Raw genomic sequence first — 20,690 nt, forward strand, 5'->3', positions numbered from 1 at the left:
TCTCAGGACAGGGGTCGGAGGAAGGCAATTTCTAGGTCAAATAATAGAAATGTAATGGCCACTAGAAATTTTATGGGAAAGGTAATCGCGCTACCCCAGTGGCGTCAGATCCTCATTTGTATGGGCTTGATCTTTCTGTACGTAAATAAATGTATTGAATAAATACAAGTGATGGTGCTGATAATGTGCTACTAAACAATGCCAAAGTGAAATTCGTTATTCTTTTTGGGGTTATACTGAAACTGATTGGAAGTCGGTCGTACTATTTAATACTAGAAGAGTATGATTCTTGGGGCGCCCGGGTGGCTCAGTCGGTTGGGCGACTGCCTTCGGCTCAGGTCATGATCCTGGAGTCCCGGGATCGAGTCCCGCATCGGGCTCCCTGCTCGGCGGGGGGTCTGCTTCTCCCTCTGACCCTCCCCCCTCTCATGTGCTCTCTCTCATTCTCCCTCTCTCAAATGAATAAATAAATCTTTAAAAAATATATATGATTCTTCTCAATAGATACATAAAGACCAAGTGTAAAGCCTGCTGACCTTTTAGGAAGCAAGGAAACCGACACATACTGTTACCAGACTAAAAGTCTCAGACCAGACAGGGCAGGGCGTTCTCTCCAGCCACTCTGGAGGAGAGTGGAGCCTCACCCATGAGCTGCTGGGGAGGGTGGAACGCCAGCAGGGGTCCCCTGAAAGCCAGGAAGATAGGAAGTTGTCAGCTCAACTCCCCTCCTCCCACAGCAGCTCTGACAAGGCCACTGCCAAAGTTCTCAGTGCCATGTCTGGCCCCTGCCCCAATTCCACATTCTTCTGGATCCTTTAATACTCTGTGTCAAATTGCAGTCAGGGTAGGAGCCCTTGGGCCGCCCCCCCCAGGGTGACTGGGTACTTTACTGCTCTGGGATTTGATGCGTTGAAAGTGAGTCCTCAGAGTCCAGCCTTCTTCCAAGTGTGGGGGACATCTCATTCGCTATAATTGCCGAGTACTTACACCACACTCCTTCAGAAGTGGACAGGAAGGACTTTAACTGCCCACCAAGAAAGAGAGATGCCACCTGCCACTGGTTCATCGCCCTGCATAGCTAGTTACAACAGAGGTATACTAATTCACTTACTACCACGAAGTTCAGTCTCTGAGCCAGAGTCACTGTTGCCCTCTGCCAAGCTGCCAGCAGCTCTGGGGAAGAGAAGACCAAGGTGGTCACTGGGGGAACCTCATTTACTGAAGGGGCAACTGCAGCTTCCCACAGGGCAGGATGGCCCTTCTGCCATCATCGCTGAGACTCAGAGCACAGTGAATAATGCCAGCTACTCGGGGTGCTTGTTTATTCTCGTAAATCATAGGCGTCTACTGTACTGGGGTTTCTGTGTCGGGAGTAGGGGCCCCATTCCACCTGCTCCTTAATGGTTCTCTGCTCTTCGCTTCCGATGGAACTGTAGCTGGCTAGAGTCTCTTTTGAGGCTCTAGTGATGATGATCTGTGGAATGGCAACTTTCTTCTTGCTCGCCTTTACCTTTACATCAGGTTTTTCTAGAAGGAAGAAAACATCCAGGTATTTAACATGTCTGTGGAAAAGCTCTTCTGTAAGGCAGACAATGCATGTGTTAGGGCCAAAGCAAAAGAATTAGATGTGTAGTTCAGGAAAAGAAATGGGCAAGGTTGAAAGCAGTCCAAACAGTAAATGAGTGTTCCGGAGCTTTAACCGACTGACAACTCAGGCATGAGGGTGGTGAATGCTAGGCACCTCTTTCGGGGAAGAAAGGGGGAGACACACTTCTCCAATCCACTGTGGAGAGACTGAGCTGCCGGCCAGCTTGTGTGACAGACGTAGAAGGAAAGGGAATGGAGAGAGAAAAGAAGAGGCAGGGTCTGCCCCAGAGGTGAAGGTTCAGATACACAGTTTTTAAAGGATTCTAAATCTGGTAACCCTCCCCCCCCAAAAAAACCCTCTCTGTACAGAACCTTATCAATCAGAATGCGGAAGAATTAACATTTCTTCTTTTTTAAAAAAAGATTTATTTATTTATTTTAGAGAGTGAGTGTGAGCAGAGGGAGGGGCAGAGGGGGAGAGAGAGAGAGAGACTCCTCAACCAGACTCCTCACTGAGTGTGGAGCCTGACATGGGGCTCAGTCTCACGACCCTGAGATCACGACCTGAGCCGAAACCAAGAGTCAGACGCTCAACTGACTGAGCCACCCAGGCACCTCAAGAATTAACATTTCTAATACGGGCTGCAACATTTTCTTAAGCTTACAAGGATTGCATGGGACTTGTAAAATGCCAAGTTTGCCAAATGTTACAAAATACATAAGCAGAAGTGCCTTCATGCCTCCCCTGCTGCGTCTCCCAGCCTGCGCCCCCCCCCCGGGCCTTCAGGTTGGAGGCACTGCCTTTTAGGCCTCTCTTCAAGCACTACAGAGAGGGCTCTTTCTCTCTCTGTGCACATATGCATGCAAGTAGAGTTAGAATAATCACATTGTCACATAATTGTTATAAAAATGCTATCACGCTGGTCCTACTGCTTTTCAGTGTGCTTTGTGCCCCACTTAAAATACCTCATGAACCCGGCTACCTGGGGGCATAGGGAATGGTTGCTTATTCTCCGTCAGACATCATTCTGAGCCTAGAATGACAGTGAACACCAACCCACAACGCTTCCTGAAGTAGGTCCTCTTATGACCTACGTTTTACAGAGGAAGGTACTGAGGCACAGAGAGGTCATTTGCTCAAGGCAGGTGGTAGAGGGAGATGCCGGGGCTCCATAGCTCTGTCTGTCTTCAGTGCCACATCCACAGCTTTGATTGTTTTAACTACCAATGAATGACCCAGGGCCTGCACTGAGAGTGTCCTTTTTATTTTTATCATTAAGTCAAAAACTGCATTTCATATTTTGCATTTAATTTAAATTGGGGGTTCGTTTTTTACATTAATTTATATATGCTTTTATATATTAAGACTAAAAGGCTATGAATATTTTATTTAAAAAATAATACACAATTAAAAATTGCATATGGGAGGATTCTTTTCCTTCCAGACATTTCATATGTACATGCACAGTGTGATGCATTTAGGATCACATTATGGCTTGGCTGAGCTCCATGTCTGCACATACAGGTTGGTCTCTTCCATGGCAGCCTGGACTTCACTATCTGGGGACCCATCCATTACATTACCAGCTCCCTTGAATGAACATAATTTAGGTTATTTCAATTTTTATATTTTTCAAGTGATGCTGTAGTTAACATTCTTGCATTTATATATTTACACATTTGTGAGGGTTTATTGGGTAAGTTACTAGAAGGAGGATTTTGGCAAATATTGTCAAACTATTTTTCATAAAGATTTTATCAATATATATTTCCACTAAGATTTTGTAAATAGGACATTTCTCCATACCTTCCCCTAATTTTCAGTTTGCTAAATCTTTTCCCATGTTACATGAAAATGGAAGTATTGACTTCTGCCCCCACTGGTCACCTTCAACCTTCCTGAAGCTTTACCCCAGTATGGGGAGGTTGAGCATCTTTTTGCTTCGTCATGGCCCAGTGGTATTTATTTTCCTGTGAATGCATGTCATATTCTTTCCTCATTTTGTACTTTGACCTTTTCGGTGTGTGAGAGCTTTTTGCATGTTGAGGAGATTTCCCCTTCATGATCATATTGTAGATGGTTCCCCTTGTTTTACTTCTTAATGTAGTCAAATCTTTCAATATATCTTTGTAGTGTCTTTGTTTTGAGGCTTAGAAGGATGGTCCCTACTGAGGGCTCATATTAAAATGTACATCTGGGGCACCTGGGTGGCTCAGCATCTGCCTTTGGCTCAGGTCATGATCCCAGGGTCCTGGGATCGAGCCCCGCATCAGGCTCCCTGCTCCGCGGGAGGCCTGCTTCTCCCTCTCCCACTCCCCCTGCTTGTGTTCCCTCTCTCGCTGTGTCTCTGTCAAATAAATACATAAAATCTTACAAAAAAAAAAAAGTACATCTTACTTTTTGCAGTCACTTTTTTCTTAAGATTTTATGTATTTATTTGAGAGTGAGCAAGAAAGCACGAGCGGGGTGGGGGAGAGGCAGAGGGAGAAGCAGACCCCCTGTTGAGCAGGGAGCCCAACATGGGGCTCAGTCTTAGGACCCTGGGATCATGACCTGAGCCAAAGGCAGACGCTTCACCAACTGAGCCACCCAGGTGCCCCTACAGTCACTTCTTATATTCACTCTTACTCATCTGGAATTTGAGCATATGGCAGGAGGTTAAAATTCAACTTGAACTTTCCCTTAAAATGTCAAGCAATTTTCCTAGCATAATTTATTGTATAATCCTTCCTTTGCCACTTCATTTTGGTGCTAGTTTTATTACATGCTAATTACACACAAACACACACATACTCATAGTAAGGGTTTATTCTTGTCCATATTTTTTATTTCATTGATGTATTTTCTTTAAGATTTTATTTATTTGAGAGCGAGCGAGCACAGAGCCCAACTCGGGCTCGATCCCAGGATCCCAGGACACTGGGTCATGACCTGAGACGAAGTCAGATGCTTAACCGACTGAGCCACCCACGCACCCTGCATTGATCCAGTATTATACTGGACCTACATTATTTTAATTATTATAAATTTTGATAGATTTTTAAAAAGATTTTATTAAGTAATCTCTACACCCAACGTGGGGCTCAAACTCACAACCCTGAGATCAAGAGTCACACATTTTTATTTGAGAGGGAATGCATGAGCAGGGGATGGGGGTTGGGGGAGTGGGAGAGAATCCTCAGGCAGACTCCCTGCTGAGTGCGGAGCCCGACTTGGAGCTCCATCTCAGGACCCTGAGATCACAACTTGAGCCTACCAACTGAGCCATCCAGGTGCCCCAATTTTGATAAATTTTTAAACTTTTAATTTTGAAGTTACAAATTCACAGAAAGTTGCAAAAGTACAGAGAAGTCCCATATACGCTCACCCAGTTTCGCCCAGTGGTCCCAATGGTTAACATCTTATGTAACTACAGTACAATATAACAACACCAAGACATTGATTTTGGCACAATGTGTGTTCTATGTCATTTAATCCCATGTAAACATCACTAAGATTATGGTACAGAACTGTTCCATCACCACAAAGACCACCTCCTCACTATATCTTTTTTTTTTAATTTAAAGATTTTATTTATTTATTTGAGAGAGAGAGATTGAGAGAGAGCACATGAGAGGGGGGAGGGTCAGAGGGAGAAGCAGACTCCCTGCCGAGCAAGGAGCCCGATGCGGGACTCGATCCCGGGACTCCAGGATCATGACCTGAGCCGAAGGCAGTCGCTTAACCAACTGAGCCACCCAGGCGCCCCTCACTATATCTTAATAGCTACACCCTTCTCCCCCTGCAACCTCCCCACTCCCTGCCATCCCTAACTCCTGGCAACCACGGGTCTGTTCTCCCATCTCTATAATTTTGTCACTGGGAGGACATTATATATATGGAGTCAGGCAGCATGTGACCTTTTGAACTTGACTTTTTTCACTCAGTATATTTTTAGTAGCTGAGAAACAAATGTTCCTTAAGTTTCTCTTCTTTTTCAAAAATTTATTGCAAATAATCACATTCTACCTTCAAAAAACCTATGGAAATATTCAGACACACATGAAAATAGAATAGTATAGTGAGTACCCATATATGCATCACTCAGCTTCAATTAATATCTTGTCACCTTGTTTTTTCTATCAGTTTTCTGAGTATTTTCAAGCAAATCTCAGACATAATTTTACCCATAAATAATGCAGTATAGCGCTCTATCAAATTAGGATTGTTTTAGCATCACAATAGCCTTGTTACATCTAAGAAAACTACCATTGATTCTGTATTATTATCTAATACCCAATTTGGTTATCTCAAGAATGACTTGGCCCAGGCCTATACTGTATTTGGTACCTAGGTCCCTCAAATCTTGTACAATCTCTCTGCTATGGACTGAATGTATCCCCCCCAAAAGTCATATGTTGAAGGCCTCATCCCCAATGGGATGGTATTTGGAGGTGGGGACTTTGAGAGGTGATCAGGTTGAACTGAGGTCATAGGGTAGAGCCCCCATGATGGGATCAGTGCCCTTACAGTAGGAGGAAGAGACCACAATCCTCTCTCTTCAGCCATGTGAAGACACAGCAATTAGATGGCTGTTTGCAGGCCAAGAAGAGGTCCTCCCAGGAACCAAATCATGGTACCAGGTTGTGGGACTCCTCAGCGTCTAAGACTATGACAAATAGGTGTCTGTTGAGTCTACCCAGTGGATGGTGTTTCGCTATAGCAGCCCAAGCAGACCAAGACACCCTCCTTTTTTTCATGTCATTTTTAAAAAAATTTTTAGAGGATTTTAGAGGAAGAGCGAGAATCTTAAGCAGACTCCACACCCAACACAGAGCCCGATGCAGGGTTCAATCTCACAACCCTAAGATCATGACCTGAACTGAAATCAAGAGTCAGATGCTTAACCGACTGAGCCACCCGTGCATCCTGATGTCATTTATTTGTAGAAAAATTAGGGTCTTCTTTTTCAGTAGGATTTCCAGCATTTTGGAACTGGCTGATTGCAAATTTCTGGTGTATTAATCTCTATAATGTATGTATGTGGATTTTGGAATGCAAAATGTTAAGTATATGCATAAGTAGTGAGACAAGATGATATGCCCCATCACACAGCTGCCACAGTTAAAACCCACAATCAAACTTTATCTCTGCCCCAGCACTTAGCCTCTGTTCTGGTTACTACTGCTGTATAACCACTTATCCCAAACTTTATTAGCTTAAAACAATGGTTTTATTTTCTCACAGTTTGAAGGGTCGGGCATTCGGGACAGGTTTGACTAGGCAGCTATCACTTATGGTCCCGAGATGGCTACAGTTGAGTGTTGTCTGGAGCTGCAGTTCTCGGAAGGCTCCACTGGGCTGGACGTGCAAGATGGCCATTCACAGGGCTGGTCACTGCTGCTGCTGCTACGTGGGGTCCTGTGGCTCAGCTGGGAAGACTCAAAAGCCAGGGGCTAGAATCACCTAAAGGTTTGTCCACTCACAAATCTGGCACTTGGGCTGGAAGGCACTTAGCAATCAGGACTGCTGACTTTAGTACCCCCACATGGCCTCCCCAAGTGGCTGAGCTTCTTGACAGCATGATGTGGCAGCTCTCGGTTCCAAGCACCAGCCTGGGTTCCCGTGAGCAAGGCAGGACTGCATCGCCGGTCATGGCCCAGCCTCAGAAACCATTTTCACCACATTCTACTGGTTACAAGAAAATGTCAAGCTTGCAGAGGTTTGAGAGAGGATACAGACTCCCCCAGGTGGGAGGAGCATCAAGGTCACACGGTAAAACGAGAGGGAGAGGAGGAGTGATGGCTGCCTTTGGAAAATATCCCCAGCCACACTATACTAGTTCACTTTGCAACAAATCTCAGATACCATCTCCATCAATCACATCGATTTATACTTCAGTATTTTGGGTGCAGCTCTAAGAGACAAGGACTTGTCTTCCAAGCTTTTTGAGGCACAATTCACACAAGATAAAATGCACAGTTCTTAACATGTTCAGCTGGATGAGTTTTCACAATTGTACGCACCTTTGTAATCACCCAAACAAGATGCAGAACTTTTATCACCTTACAGAGTCCTCCAGTCAGCTAGTTTCCCCTTCCCCGACCCCAGCAAGAGCTTTCTGATTTCCGTTCCACAGCAGTAATACCTACTTTTATTAATTATGTAATGCACAGAAGTTTTGACTCATCAGGACTCTGCATTCCTCTAAGGCTTCTATGGTACTAGGTTATTTGAAGGAAACTCTGACTTCCAAAAATCCTACCTTTTCCAAACCTAATAGGGAAAAGTTTCAGCTTTAAAACACAAATGTAGGAGAGGATGCTCTTGCCCTAGTTTAGATGTTCTACCTGGCAGACCATGTGTCTGTCTTCACTTCTGATTGTTGGATTGTGCTCTCTCCAAGGCCACCAAGACCAGCGACTCGCCTTATTCAATGGTCTTTTCTGGGTTTACTCAATCTTTTTGCAACATACGACACTGTCGACTATTTTACCTTCTTTCTTTGAGAGTTCTTTTTATTATCTTCTTTCTTTTTTAACAGCTTTGTTGCATTCTAATTTACGTACTACCTGTTTAAAGCATACCATTCAATGATTTTTAGGAAATTTTCAGAGTTGGACACCCATCGATCCAGTTTTAAGAACACTTCCATCACCTTCAGAAGACTTCTTCTGCCCATTTGTGGCTAATCTCTGTTCCCACCCTTAGTCCAAGCTTCCCTTTATGTAAATTTGCCTTTTCTGGACATCTCATATAAATGGAACAATAATATATGTGGTCTTTACATCTGGCTCCTTTCGGGGAGTATCAGGATTTGGGAACTCCTTCATGGTACAGCATGTGGGCAGTAGCTTGCTCTGTGTTATTGCTGAGATGCTTTCTTATATGGAGAAACCACACTCTTCACCGTCTTTCTGGAAAGTCCATCCTCATTCTTGCTCTCTGACCTTTCCCCTCTATGTCCAACCTCTCTCTACTCTCTGAAATGAGGGTGTGACAGACACTGTTTGTGCCTCTCCAGCAGGCACCCCCCCTCCCCGCCCACACCTGCCCTTGCTGATAGAGGTCCAGCCCCAGAATGTTCACATTTGAGCCCATCCTAGCAATGTTGGGCAAGTGAGGTCCAGCAGGGGAAGGGACAGGACAGCAGTCCCGTATGCATGTGACACCTAGAGCCATTCAGCTGTCTGGGGACCGTGGATACTGAGGGTGGCAAAGTGTAGACCCAAAGTCCTTGATGTCACTGCATGCTGCTGAGCAAGCCACCCTGAGTGCCCTCCTCTGACCCTTTATTTGGGGGACATTGAAGCGCTCAGCAGTAAAGCCGTATCTTGTTGGCTGTTGTGTGGCTTGCAGCCAGAAGGCTCCTGACGGACTGGTAGCATTCTCCAAACCTCCTCCCCAGGACTCTGGCCCTTCCTGCAGTCTTCCGCTCTTAAGCAAGGATGTGTACATCAGGATCTGAAGTCCAGGCCTTGCTCCCAAGCCCAACACCCTCATTTCAAACAGCTTGCCGCCCTTGATGACCTCACAGGTGCCTCAATCTGAGCCTGCGCCCAGCTCCTGTCTCCCTGCCAGGCCAGCATTCCTCCTGACATCGGCTGATCCACTGACCATCCATTCTCATGGTCAGTGAAACTCATGGCCCTGGACCTCCCACATCTCATCCAACAGCAGGTTCTGCTGGTTCTACATCCTGGACCCTTTTGTAATTCCTACTGCCCGTGCTTCATTAGCCCCTACTCAGTTGCAGCCTTGGGCCAAGGCAGGTCCCCTCACTGCCCTCAACAGCCTCTACTCTATAAAGAAACAGTTTTCCAAGGCACAAACCCCATCACACCTCCCTTGTTTTAACTATTTTAACAGTTGCATTTCCACGACGCACATGACAAAACAGATGGAAGGCTGCCTATTCCGCAGCTTCTGTGGCCTCATCCCCCCCCCCCCGCCCCCCGCTACATGCAAAGGTCTAGTCGCCCTGGGCTGTAAGCAAAGTGAATCAATTTGCCAAACTGTTCAACCCCTTTGTCCCACCAACATTCCGGTCCCTTTGATCCCCGTGCCAGGCAGGGGCTCCCACATCCCTTCTCACACGGCTGTACCCCAGACTGAAGTAGCCTTCCACGGTGCTGTTCCGGTCTGCGGAACGTTGAAGGATGGGCGAGGGCGCCGCGCAGCCCCTCGGCCATCCGCTGGGCGCCTATCCTGTTTTGCGATACATTTTCCACCTACAGTCCTGGATGTTTACCTCCTAGACAAAGATCCTAGAGCCCCCGCCGTTAGTATCCCACCCCAAACTCCTGCCCTCGGGCTCCATCCGGTCCTGGGCATGTCCTACCTTCGACTCCAGATGAAGAAGGCCACTGTCGCTGGGCTGCCGCTTTCTTCCCTTGGCAGCTCTCCGCAGCCTTGGTGTCTGGCGGCCTCTCGGTCTCTTGAGAACGCCGGTCCATCGCCCTTTCCTTAGTCTTCGCAGTGGAGGAGCCGCGCCCCTTCTTTTTCTCCTCACCTGAAATCCGTGGACAGTGAGTTAGTCTTGTTTTCTTGAAGCTAGAGCCGTGGGCGCCCACCTCCAGTTGCCAGCTTTGGCCCAGGGTCTCTTCCGCCCTCTGGACACGCGTGGAAAGACCCCGAGGCGCGGCCATCAGGGAGGACTCCGGCGCGGCGCCCCGCACCCCCGCGCGAGCCGCGGGCACGCGGCCGAGGAGACGGCGGGCCGGCGCTCCTCACCTTTCCTAGACCTGTGTTTGCTTTTGGACAGGCCCATAGGCGACCCCGCCGCCCCCGCCGGCGCAGCCCGGCCCTCGGCGCCTCCGCGGGCGCGCAGCCCGACCGGCTCACAGAGGGTCCCGCGGCCGAGCGGCGCGGGTCGCCACGGCAACGCCACGGCAACGCCCCGCCCACGCCCCGCCCCCGCGACTGGCGCCGTGCTCTCGCGAGAGCTGCCGCTCGCCGGAACTGGGCGGCGACCCCGGAAGTTCCCGCGCGGCGGAGCTGGTAGGGGCGGTCGGCTCGGCCCCGGAGTCCCGAGCGTCCGTTCGTGCGAGCGCCGCCGCTGCCGCTGCCGGACCGGCCATGGACGGTAAGAGACCCCGCCCTCCGGGGTCGATCCGGGACCCCGGACCCCGATCCCTATCCTCGGTGCCGGACCCTCGCCCCCTTCACCGGACTCAGCGTCCAGCCCCCGCACCCCAGGTCCCGTACCGGCGAGGGACATCGACCTTTGGGCCCTGGGCGGTCAGGTCAGAGGGCACCGGAAAAGGAGGCGGTTGCACCCCTGTCCCCAGAACACCGCTCCGAAGGACGAGCTCGGGCAACAAGTGCCTGCTCCGTGCCCGGCACGGTTGTGCGTGTGGGGTGGGAACTCTCTGCCCCTTCTGCGGATGCGGAAGCCGAGTAGAGCCTGAGCCCCCTGGCCTCGGCCTCCACGGCCTGCGGCACCCACTCTGCCCCGCTCCGCGCCCAGGGACACCAAGGAACAGGAAGGGTGGGTGAGAAGGAGAGGCGCCTGCGTTTGCTGGAGTGCGTAAGGGCTGGTGTGGTCGAGAGGCTCTGAAAACCACTTGTGAAGTGTGAGGAGCTGGACCACAGCGTCGTCATCACGAGGGAAGCTCTGCACCCGCCACCTCGGAAGATGAACAGCGCCACGCCCCCCCCCCCCCCCAAGAGTTGGGTTCTCCTCCGCAGTGTGGTGATGTTCTTTGGGCCGCTATCACGTTCTTCCGGGGTTAGGTTTTGCCCTAACAGCTCGTTGCTCTTGAGAGTCTTTCCTGCTGCGCCGTTAGAGATGAAAAGCCGAGGCAGGGAGAGGCGGTGATTGGAGAGTTGGAGAGCCGGCCTCGCCGCGCCTTGTTGTCCCTGCGGGAGGCACTCTGCCTGTCCGCTGGGTCCAGTCAGCGCCGATTTACAGATTCCACAGCCGCCTTCGGCCTTGACAGGGCGCGCACGGGGCGTGCCTGAAACCCCAAGGCTCTCAGCTGCGGGGTCTTGATTTGCATTTGTGAACGCACCCTCATCCTGGTTACAGATTTCAGTTTCTTAATTCTGGGCCAGTGTGGTAAACCCTTCCAGACATCATTCTGCACGTCTAAAAATGGAATAAATTGAGACAGTTTAAGTGTGAATCTGGATCTACCTGGCTCTTGAGTTTTGGTGAGTGAGTAGCAGGTGTGGCTATCCGGAGACTTAGCTCTTAATCCTCTCAAGTCTCTTCGGTTCCTCCATGTGGACAGGTAGGCACTTGAGCCCGATTTGGTGGCTCAGACTTGCCAGATGCCATGGAGGGTGGTCTCTGTGGGTCAGGTCTTTGATAGCACAGGAGTCCTCACAGTGCTACTTTTATCCAGTTACTTTTGGGGATAAAGAGCATATAAAATGCAGATTGTCCAGTGCTGAGCTTTATTAAACTGGGAAAGAACCCCAAGGGCCTTTGTAAAGTTGCTGTAAGTACAAACCACCACTCGGGCCTTCACTGTGGGCCACGTGCTGCATCCATGATCTGCTTTGTCTGCACACTAATCCTTGAGGTCAGCTGGTACCACCCTGGGACCACCTGTAAGGAATCAGAGGTTCTGGAGCCTCCAGATTTGCCCTCTGACTGATGAGGGAGCAGAACTGGTGCACGAGTCCATCTTCTGCCTCCAGTGTGTGGTGGGCCTCCCTGAAGGCCCCATCCATGCCTGCATCCTGTCCCAACTCTCTGTGTCGAGGAGGGTCTTAGTGGCCCCATCTGCTTGTTAGAAGTGCCGCTTGTCACAGTTGAAATCCTCAAACCATCTCCTTTCTTTGCAGATACCCTGTTCCAGTTGAAGGTATGTACTGAAGGACCTTTCACCCCAACCCTGTCTTGGTGATTAGCAAATGAGGACAAATGGTGTCAGTCACACTCGGAAGGATGGATTACCAATTGCGTGATTTCTGCGCAGTGCTCTTTTGGACTGATGACAAAGGGGAGGTTATTGAGTTGGCTTGATTGCATATTAATCCTTTCCTTGTCTTGGGCTGAGCAGAAGCAGATCACATGGGCTTGTCCATGAGGGAGTGAGCCTGCTATCTTAAACACAGCTTGGGTATTAGGTGCATCCCTTGATGTTCCACTAGGCATTTAAAACTGGTTTCAAATTCTTTAAAATCATGTTGAAGGAGAGTGTTCTGAGCAGCGCAGCATGCCTCTTATAATTAATCCAGGGCAAGCTTCTGCTGCATTTCCCTTAAATGCCTCCATAGTTAACCAGCCATGGTTAGTTCTGAAAGACTGGGTGGGAGTGATGTGCCCAAGCTGCTGACTGTAGTTCATCACACTGGCTTTGCAATGGAGAGGAAGGGCAGGGAATACCAGGAGGCCCCAGGCACTTTGTTCAGCAAGCTTCCACCTTGTGGAAGGTGCTCAGGGCCAGATTCCTGGGTTAGGAAAATCTGGATTTTTTCCCTGAAGGAACGTAGGAGGGGGTGCCTGGGAGGCTTAGTCGATTAAGCACCTGCTTTCGGCTCAGGTCACGGTCCCAGGGTCCTGGGATCAAGCCCCGCATCGGGCTCCCTGCTCAGAGGGGAGTCTCCTTCTCCCTCTGCCCTTCACATCCTTCGTGCTCTCTCTCTGACAAATATATTAAAAAAAAAAAAAAAAGAATGTAGGAGTGTGAGGTAGGCTGACAAGAAACCCTTTCTACGTGACAGAAAGTCCCAAGTTGGGGGGGCGCTGAGGGGCAGGGTGGGGGAGTCCCAGTCAGGAGGGTGTTTCAGGCTGAGGGAACACCGGAACACCACCAGCCAGGAAGCTATGTGGGCCTCTGGAAGGTCACTCTTTCACTTGGGTTATCTGAGCATTCTCTCCTGCTGGCTTCCTGGTTAAATGAGGCCTTTTGGGGGGAGCTATGGGGACCACTCCGACCAGGCCTGGGAGCATGCACTGCCCAGCAGCCCCTCACAAACACAATGTTCTGTGAAGAGAACACTTTGAGGTGTATATTCATCGGGAATTCTGTATTACCACTTGGGGTCGCCTGAAACAGATTCTGTCGAGTTTTTCCCGAAAGTTGAAAATCCGTAAGTAGGGGTGGCTCAGTCTTGGTTTTGGCTCAGGTCATGAACTCCGGGTCCTGAGTTCGAGCCCCATGTTGTGCTCTGCGCTTAGCGGGGAGTCTGCTTGAGATTCTCTCTGCCCCTCCCCCTTGCGCCTCTGCACTCTCTCTCTCGTGAATAAATAGATCTTTAAAAAAAGGAAAGAAACGGGGCGCCTGGGTGGCTCAGTTGGTTAAGCGACTGCCTTTGGCTCAGGTCATGATCCTGGAGTCCCTGGATCGAGTCCCGCATCGGGCTCCTTGCTCGGCAGGGAGTCTGCTTCGTCCTCTGACCCTATCCCCTCTCATGTGTTCTCTCTCTCTCATTCTCTCTCTCTCAAATAAATAAATAAAATCTTTAAAAAAAAAAAAAAAAAAAAAGGAAAGAAAGAAAATCCGTAAGTAGTAATGATTGTGTGAGTAGGCTTTTTTTTTTTTTTTTTTTAAAGATTTTACTCACTTGAGAGAGAGCTCATGAGCCAGGGGGTGGGGGGAGGGGCAGAGGGAGAAGCAGGCTCCCCACTGAGCAGAGAGCCCGATGTGGGGCTCGATCCCAGGACCCTGAGATCAGGACCTGGGCCAAAGGCAGATGCTTTACCGACTGAGCTGCCCGGGAGCTCCTGTGTGAGTTGGCTTTTTAACTTTCCACTCTGGGGGAGGGTTTGGGTTAGGCATTCTGGGTTAGGACATTTTAGGAAACCCTCACAGCCCTCCCTGTCCCCTGAGCCTCAGAGACCCAGGGAGCTCCCTCCATGCAGCCCCGGGCCATGAGGACACTGGCAGGCTGGGCACCTTCTCTGTGCGGTCGGGGCAGGGGCTACTGAGGAGGGTGGGGAGGTACCAAAGGACTGGCTGTGTGTGTCTGACCTGAGTGTCCCGATTCTGCTCAGTTCACGGCAAAGCAGCTGGAGAAGCTGGCCAAGAAGGCAGAGAAGGACTCCAAGGCGGAGCAGGCCAAAGTGAAGAAGGTGAGGCTGCAGCACGCCCGGGCCGCGTCCCTTGCTTCTGGGGCTTCTGTTGCATTGTTCTGGTGTCTTCTTTTTGTGTGAGGGGCGCCCCACGACTCTGGCCCTGGGTGTTCTCTCAGGAGCCTGCTCAGGGCCTGCAGTGGCCCCCCCTCTGCCTCCCTGCCCACTAAGGGGCGTCCAGAGCAAAAGAACTGTGTGTTGCCTTCACTTTTTTCATGGAACGTCCATGCCTTTTGTTCACTTCCAAAGTTCTGAACGCGCATTTTTCACAAAGTGTGTGGGACGTGGGCTTCCAGCCGTCCCTGCCGCAGCCCCGTCCCTTCCTGCCCTCTTCCTTGCAAAGCACGTGCCTCAGGCTTCAGAACTGGGGCAGAGGGGAGATGGGGGGAGGCAGGCTCTGGCTGCTCTCAGTGGGGACTTCCAGACAGCTGTTGCTTGGGTGGGCTGGCTCCTGGGGGTGTTAGACTTTGGTGACCCCCCTCACCCAAACTGGCACTCCCAGGGCAGAAGGGAAACTGGAGGACTGACCCCAGTCAGCTCCTTCATCTTCCTCCATGGTCCTGCTTGCTTTGGCGTCGGCATTTGCCTCGGTGGTTTTTGTGAGCTCCTGTGGTGCGGGCGGCTGAAGAGACCGAAGAGGGTGTGCGGCCGGAGGGGACGGGCCAGCAGGTGGGAGAGGCGGCTGTGTCCCTGGGGCCAGGTCTCCTGTGTATCCCCCAGCGCGGGCTGGTCTGGCACCCTGCCTGGACACCCTAGGTCCTGAACAGGCCAGGGGCCTGGCATTTCTGCATTTTCATGAAGCTCACAGGCCAGAGGGGCTGCCCCGTGCTAGCAGATCTCGGCCTAGGGCAAGCCGGGACCAGGCTGTTCGTAGAACAGCCCCATTCTCCCAGCTCGTGCTTCCCCGGAATTTCAGGCCCTTCAGCAGAAGAACGTGGAGTGTGCGCGTGTATATGCCGAGAATGCCATCCGCAAGAAGAACGAAGGTGTGAACTGGCTCCGCATGGCATCCCGCGTGGACGCAGTGGCCTCCAAGGTGCAGACGGCCGTGACCATGAAGGGGGTGAGTGCTCGTGCCGAGTCATACGCCACGTGGGCCAGCTTCGGCCGGCAGAGTTGAGGAGCCGTGCCGGACCCCGTGGGTGGTGTAGTGGGGATTCCCTCCACACCACAGGGGCAGCACCCAAGGACTAGACAAGGTGTCCTCAGGTTTTTCTTAAGGGGCCATGGCTTGGGTCTCGTGTCTGTAGTTTAGTTGACAGCATTTCCTGGAGACCTGCCAGCAAAGAGCCCTGCAGTCCCGAGGGGTCCAGCCGGTCCTGAACATGGCTTGGCTTGGCCAGGGCTGGAGTCTTGTTGGCCCTGGGGGCCTGTGCGCCTGAGGAGAGTGCTGAGGGCCCGTCTCCCGTGGGTGACGTCTCCTTGCTTCAGTTCTGTTGCCTCCTCACTTTGTCCTGTGCCAGGTGACCAAGAACATGGCGCAGGTGACCAAAGCCCTGGACAGGGCGCTGAGCACCATGGACTTGCAGAAGGTCTCTGCGGTGATGGACAGGTTTGAGCAGCAGGTGCAGAACCTGGATGTGCACACATCGGTATGTCACCTGTGGTCTTGGTGTGCAGGGGGTGGGTCCAGGGGGTGGCTTGTGTGGCTGGCCTCCCTCTGGGGGGGCCACCTCTGGAGCACCTGACTCTTGCGGGGTCTGGACCAGCACATGGAGGTCTGGCAGATAAGAGGGAGGCCCGAGGCTAGGGTGTGAGCGCCTCTTCCAGAGCAGTGGCCAGCTCAGCACCCAGGGGACTGAGAGTGCTGGAGAAAGTGCCTTGCAGCGGGGAGGTCTGGTACGGGTTGAGGGAGTGAGCAGGAAGCATGGTTGAGAAGGTGGCCAGAAACGGGGCCGCAGTGGAGGTCCCAGGGCCTGCACCCACCTGCCCAGAACATGACCCCCAGGTAATGGAGGACTCCATGAGCTCGGCCACCACGCTGACCACGCCGCAGGAGCAGGTGGACAGCCTCATTGTGCAGATCGCTGAGGAGAATGGCCTGGAGGTCTTGGACCAGCTCAGCCAGCTGCCCGAGGGCGCCTCTGCCGTGGGCGAGAGCTCCGTGCGCAGCCAGGAGGACCAGCTGTCTCGGAGGTGGGCTCAGTGCCCCCATGTTGGGCTGGTGACCGCATGTTCTGACGGCCGGTTGGGGGGGAAGGAGGCGCATTGGAAGGGAAGGGAAGAAGGGAACACCGAGGCCTCGGGAGGAGAGCTCATTCGGCCGGGCTCTGGTGCTCTTCCTCCCGAGGAGGCCCCCACCCGAGGCCCAGCCCAGGTTCCGTCTGGCTGCCTCTCTCCCCTGCCCTTGCTCGATGTCCGTGTTGGGTGTCAGCCGCGTGCTCACAGACTTGTACGCAGTTCGCTTTAGGAAGTCACATAACGATACTTGACAGCACATGGCTGGTCCCCAAGCTTTTCCTGTGCTATCCCAGGACAGCCTTGCAAAGCTGAGCTTGAGAGGAGAGGGCCGTGGCCCAATAGAGGGCCCTCGGCCCCCAGGGTTGGCATCTCATATTGAGCACACCACAGGTCAGAGGCACCTCTGCCCCCCGCCCTCCCTCACAGGAGCTGTGTTGTTGATTTGCAGGTTGGCCGCCTTGAGAAACTAGCCGAGCCTTCCTGTAGGGCCCTGCTTCCCTGGCCGTGACGTGCAGGAAGGGCCAGGGAGGAGGGCTCCATCTCTCTCCCCATGCCTCTTGCCTTTCTGCACACCCTGCAGCGTGGCCCTTCCCTCCAGGCCTGGGAATTGTCCCTCTTATCGTAGACGGTGGCTCTGTGTCTTGGTGGGTGAGTTTGCACAACTTTCTGACTTCTGTGGGTTATTTCTGTGACTCTGGGCTGACCAGCTCGGGGTTCTGCAGGCCCCCCCCGTCCCCCCACCCTCTGAGACGTTGACGGGGACTGACCAGTGGATGCCATGGGGGCCATGGGGGCCTTCAGACTCCGTGTAACGGCAGATGTGCTCCTGGTGGTCAGCCAGTGGGCGTCAGGGCTTCTTCCTGCTGCCAGGCCCCTGGAGGCCAGCTGGCTGAGCCCCACCTGGGATCCCTGGCGTCAGGCACCGTGCTCCATATCCAGGCACGCCCACCCAGGGGCCCCCCATCTTCATTCCACTGTTGCCTCTGGAGGGCCTGGGGCCCTGAGGGGTGTGCTGTGTGTCCTGTAGGAACTCAGGTCTGCACTGTGGTCCCTCCCAGCGAGGAGCAGGCAGTCCACACTCCGGCCTGGGGTGCTGCATCTGCGTTGTTCTCTTCTGTGCTGTAAATAATGGGTGCCTCCCCCTCACCCCCCGACTGGTCTCTCCTCCTGTCTGTGGGCTCACACCGTCCGACCTAGGAGCTTGCGCGCTCCAAGAGGGGCCCCCGGTGGGGCCAGCGTCAGGGAGAAGCCGCGGCCGGGCGGCTAGCAGCAGCTCCTCCTGATGAGTTCCTGGGACACGCAGCAGTTTCCACGTTTTTCATTTCCTGAGGTTTACTTTGTTTTCTTGAAGCTTCCAGGGTTTTTTGTTTTTTTTTGCCAAAATAGAAGGAGCAGACAGCAGATGGGGAGCATTTGGGTCCAAGCCCCGTTCTTGGTGTGAGCTGGTGAGAACTTCGTGGTTGGTACTGAGCGGGGCCCGGCTCCGTGCACGGCTGACCACCCGACCAGCCCTTCCCAGAGGCTCCCGCTGCCCACGCTGTCCTCATGCCAGTGGCTCTTGGAAAGAAATGTTGGAGATCTTTACCGTGACTTGCTACGTGTGATTCTTCTGGACTTGCTTGTCCCTGGGTATTCTGTGTGGTCAGTTGGGTTGGAGCAACCTGGATGCCCGAGACTGGTGTGAGAATCCAGAGGGCGGGTCAGCGTGCTGTCTGGCTTTTCTTCCACACTGCCGGCTTCGCCTTACTCCCTGGCTGTGGTCTCTCAGGATGCCCACGTGCTGGGGGTTCAGAGAAGATCCTGACTGTCTTGGTGCCCGGTGGGTGCAGAGCTCCCCAGCTGTGGCTCATCACAGAGCAGTGGGCATGTTTGCCCATTTTCCTAAAATGCTGTTGTGAGTAAACACATTGATCCCTGAGAACTTTCTCCGGCTTTGCTTTAGTGGCTTTGGGTAGGGTGGGGAGCCATAGGGGGGCCCTTGATAGGGCTCTCCAGCCCCCATGCGGGAGGCTGAGGAGGGTACCTGGAGGAGGGCAGGTGGGGTGGTGGGGTGAGGTATGCATGTCCTCAGGCCCCCACCCCTTACAGGTGGAGTTAGAGTCTGAAGTATTAAATTTTCTTTTTAAGTTTTTACCTGGAAATAACTTTAAAGGTACATAAAAGTTGTAATTTGCGCTGTTTCTGTAAACTTCTGTATACCAGCGCCCCCCACGTGCACTTTCTAGTTGACCGCATGTAACTGGCTGAATCACCTTGTGATCCTCCATTCTTCCAACCTGGGACAGTCCCATTTGTCTTTGTGACCTAGATGGTCGGTGTTCTGTTTTTTTAAGAGGTAGGGTGATCGCAGGAGAGCGAGGGTGGGGGTTGGGCAGGAGAGGAAGACTGAGAATCCCAATCAGGCTCCACATCCAGCACAGAGCCCAACATGGGGCTCGATCTCACGACCTTGAGATCACGTCCTGAGCTGAAATCAAGAATCGGAGCGCTTCACCTGCTGAGCCCCTGAGGCGCCCCGACCTGGATGGCCTGGACATGCCGGCCAGTAATTTGGCAAACTGCCTTTCCACTCGGGCTGATGGGACATTTTCCCACGATGACGTTGACATCACAGGAGTGGTACTGTGTCCTCAGTGCTCCACACCAGGTGCACGGTGTTGCTGTCTGTTCACCTGGGACACGTGGTGTGGGCCAGGCGTCTCCCCCATGATGTTTTATGTTCCCCTCTGTTGAGTATCTTGTGGGGAGAAATTTTAAGACTGCCAGCATCATCTGCAAACATTGTCCTACTTTGCCCCTGATACTCGTGTCCCTTGATGATTTTTCCTGGTAACAATATTCGCGGTGATTTCCTATTTGCAGTTCTAAGGAAGAGTTTCTTCTCTCTGTTTACTTATTCCATTATTTATATCAATGTGGACCTACGGGTGTTTTCTTCCCTGTGCACCAGAAACCACAGGTTTGCTCTAATCAGGCTCAATCTGGCCATCCCCCCCTCATTTGTAACTTACTTGACAGTGGAAATCGGACTCTCAGGTGCTCCTGTCTTTGCTCATCTGTCAACACAAAGCACTGAGAACTGTTCACCGCCCCTCTGTGGGACAGTCGTTACTCAGCAGAGGACAGCGTGCACGGTCCTCCCCCGTCCTCCCGGCGCTTCTCCAGAATGCCCCTGCTCTGCTCATGCACACCAGTTCCCGCGTCCTTGCGCTCATCTCCCGGTACTCCACTGTGGGGGGCCCCATCCGAATCGAATCATGCGCCTGCCGGTTGGCTGGGAACAGCCCCCACCTCCCGGGGCCCTCCCACCCACACACATCCGCGTGTGAACAGGCTCCTTGGGGCTGCGTGTGCACCCCGTGTGGGCCTTACTAGGGGAGACGTGGCCCCTGGAGGAATCCCCCCGCAGCCTAAGGAGGGGGTTCCTGCAGGCTCTGTGTCCCGATTACCCATCCCCCCACCCAGCGTGTCCTTCACTCCTCGGAAAGGTCTCTTGAGGTTGGAACAAGGTTGAGCGGAAATGGAAACAAACTAGCAGGACAAATTGAGGTTGGACAGCAGAGATCTCCCCGGGACCAGATAGGTTTTTGGGTGGCACCTGCAGTTGCGGCCTCTCTCTCGATTACAGTTAGTTCGGTAGCAAACGTTGGTGTGCTACCTCCGCAGCCCAGCAGAGGGACCCTTCGCACTGTCTCCGCCAGGTGGGGGGGTGGGGGGGGGGCTGTGGGTGGCCAACTCAGGACAGAAACCCTTTAAAGTTAAATCAATCCTAAGTGATCCGCAAATCCCCACCAGTGTCCCTTCTGGTCAGGGCAGATCTGCCTGGGAATGAGAAGCAGGGACCCTCACAGGGGCGGGGGAGAGCCAGGCAGGCACAGGTGGGCGCCCCAGTTTCTGGTAGGTGCTGCACGGGGC

The 20,690-nt window shown here is 52.5% G+C and overlaps 2 protein-coding genes across 2 annotated transcripts; one reads left to right on the forward strand and one right to left on the reverse strand.

The window, feature by feature from the left end:
• Positions 1 to 1,295: 1,295 nt before the first annotated feature.
• Positions 1,296 to 10,466, reverse strand: SPATA33 (spermatogenesis associated 33). Its single transcript, XM_045890544.2, has 3 exons — positions 10,301 to 10,466; positions 9,909 to 10,079; positions 1,296 to 1,527 (listed from the first exon to the last, which is right to left on the reverse strand). Exons 1-3 carry the CDS (start codon positions 10,335 to 10,337, stop codon positions 1,322 to 1,324), a joined length of 414 nt encoding a protein of 137 aa, XP_045746500.1. The 5' UTR covers positions 10,338 to 10,466; the 3' UTR covers positions 1,296 to 1,321.
• Positions 10,467 to 10,512: 46 nt separating this feature from the next.
• On the forward strand, positions 10,513 to 18,696 carry CHMP1A (charged multivesicular body protein 1A). The gene is made up of 7 exons (XM_045890546.3): positions 10,513 to 10,652; positions 12,362 to 12,381; positions 14,517 to 14,594; positions 15,511 to 15,657; positions 16,058 to 16,186; positions 16,543 to 16,730; positions 17,224 to 18,696. Exons 1-7 carry the CDS (start codon positions 10,646 to 10,648, stop codon positions 17,243 to 17,245), a joined length of 591 nt encoding a protein of 196 aa, XP_045746502.1. The 5' UTR covers positions 10,513 to 10,645; the 3' UTR covers positions 17,246 to 18,696.
• Positions 18,697 to 20,690: the final 1,994 nt, after the last annotated feature.

Source organism: Mirounga angustirostris, unplaced genomic scaffold (assembly GCF_029215605.1).
Source record: "Mirounga angustirostris isolate CCGP_5_RB_7025 unplaced genomic scaffold, mMirAng1.0.hap1 SCAF_16, whole genome shotgun sequence".
Lineage (NCBI taxonomy): Eukaryota > Metazoa > Chordata > Mammalia > Carnivora > Phocidae > Mirounga > Mirounga angustirostris.

Coding starts and splice junctions, on each gene's coding strand:
- SPATA33 (XM_045890544.2), bottom strand. CDS start 10,337: ATGGGCCTGTCCAAAAGCAAACACAGGTCTAGGAAAG. Junction 10,080..10,300: donor CAAACACAGGTCTAGGAAAG/GTGAGGAGCGCC, acceptor CACGGATTTCAG/GTGAGGAGAAAAAGAAGGGG. Junction 1,528..9,908: donor TTCTTCATCTGGAGTCGAAG/GTAGGACATGCC, acceptor TCTTCCTTCTAG/AAAAACCTGATGTAAAGGTA.
- CHMP1A (XM_045890546.3), top strand. Junction 14,595..15,510: donor AGCAGGCCAAAGTGAAGAAG/GTGAGGCTGCAG, acceptor CCGGAATTTCAG/GCCCTTCAGCAGAAGAACGT. Junction 15,658..16,057: donor CGGCCGTGACCATGAAGGGG/GTGAGTGCTCGT, acceptor GTCCTGTGCCAG/GTGACCAAGAACATGGCGCA.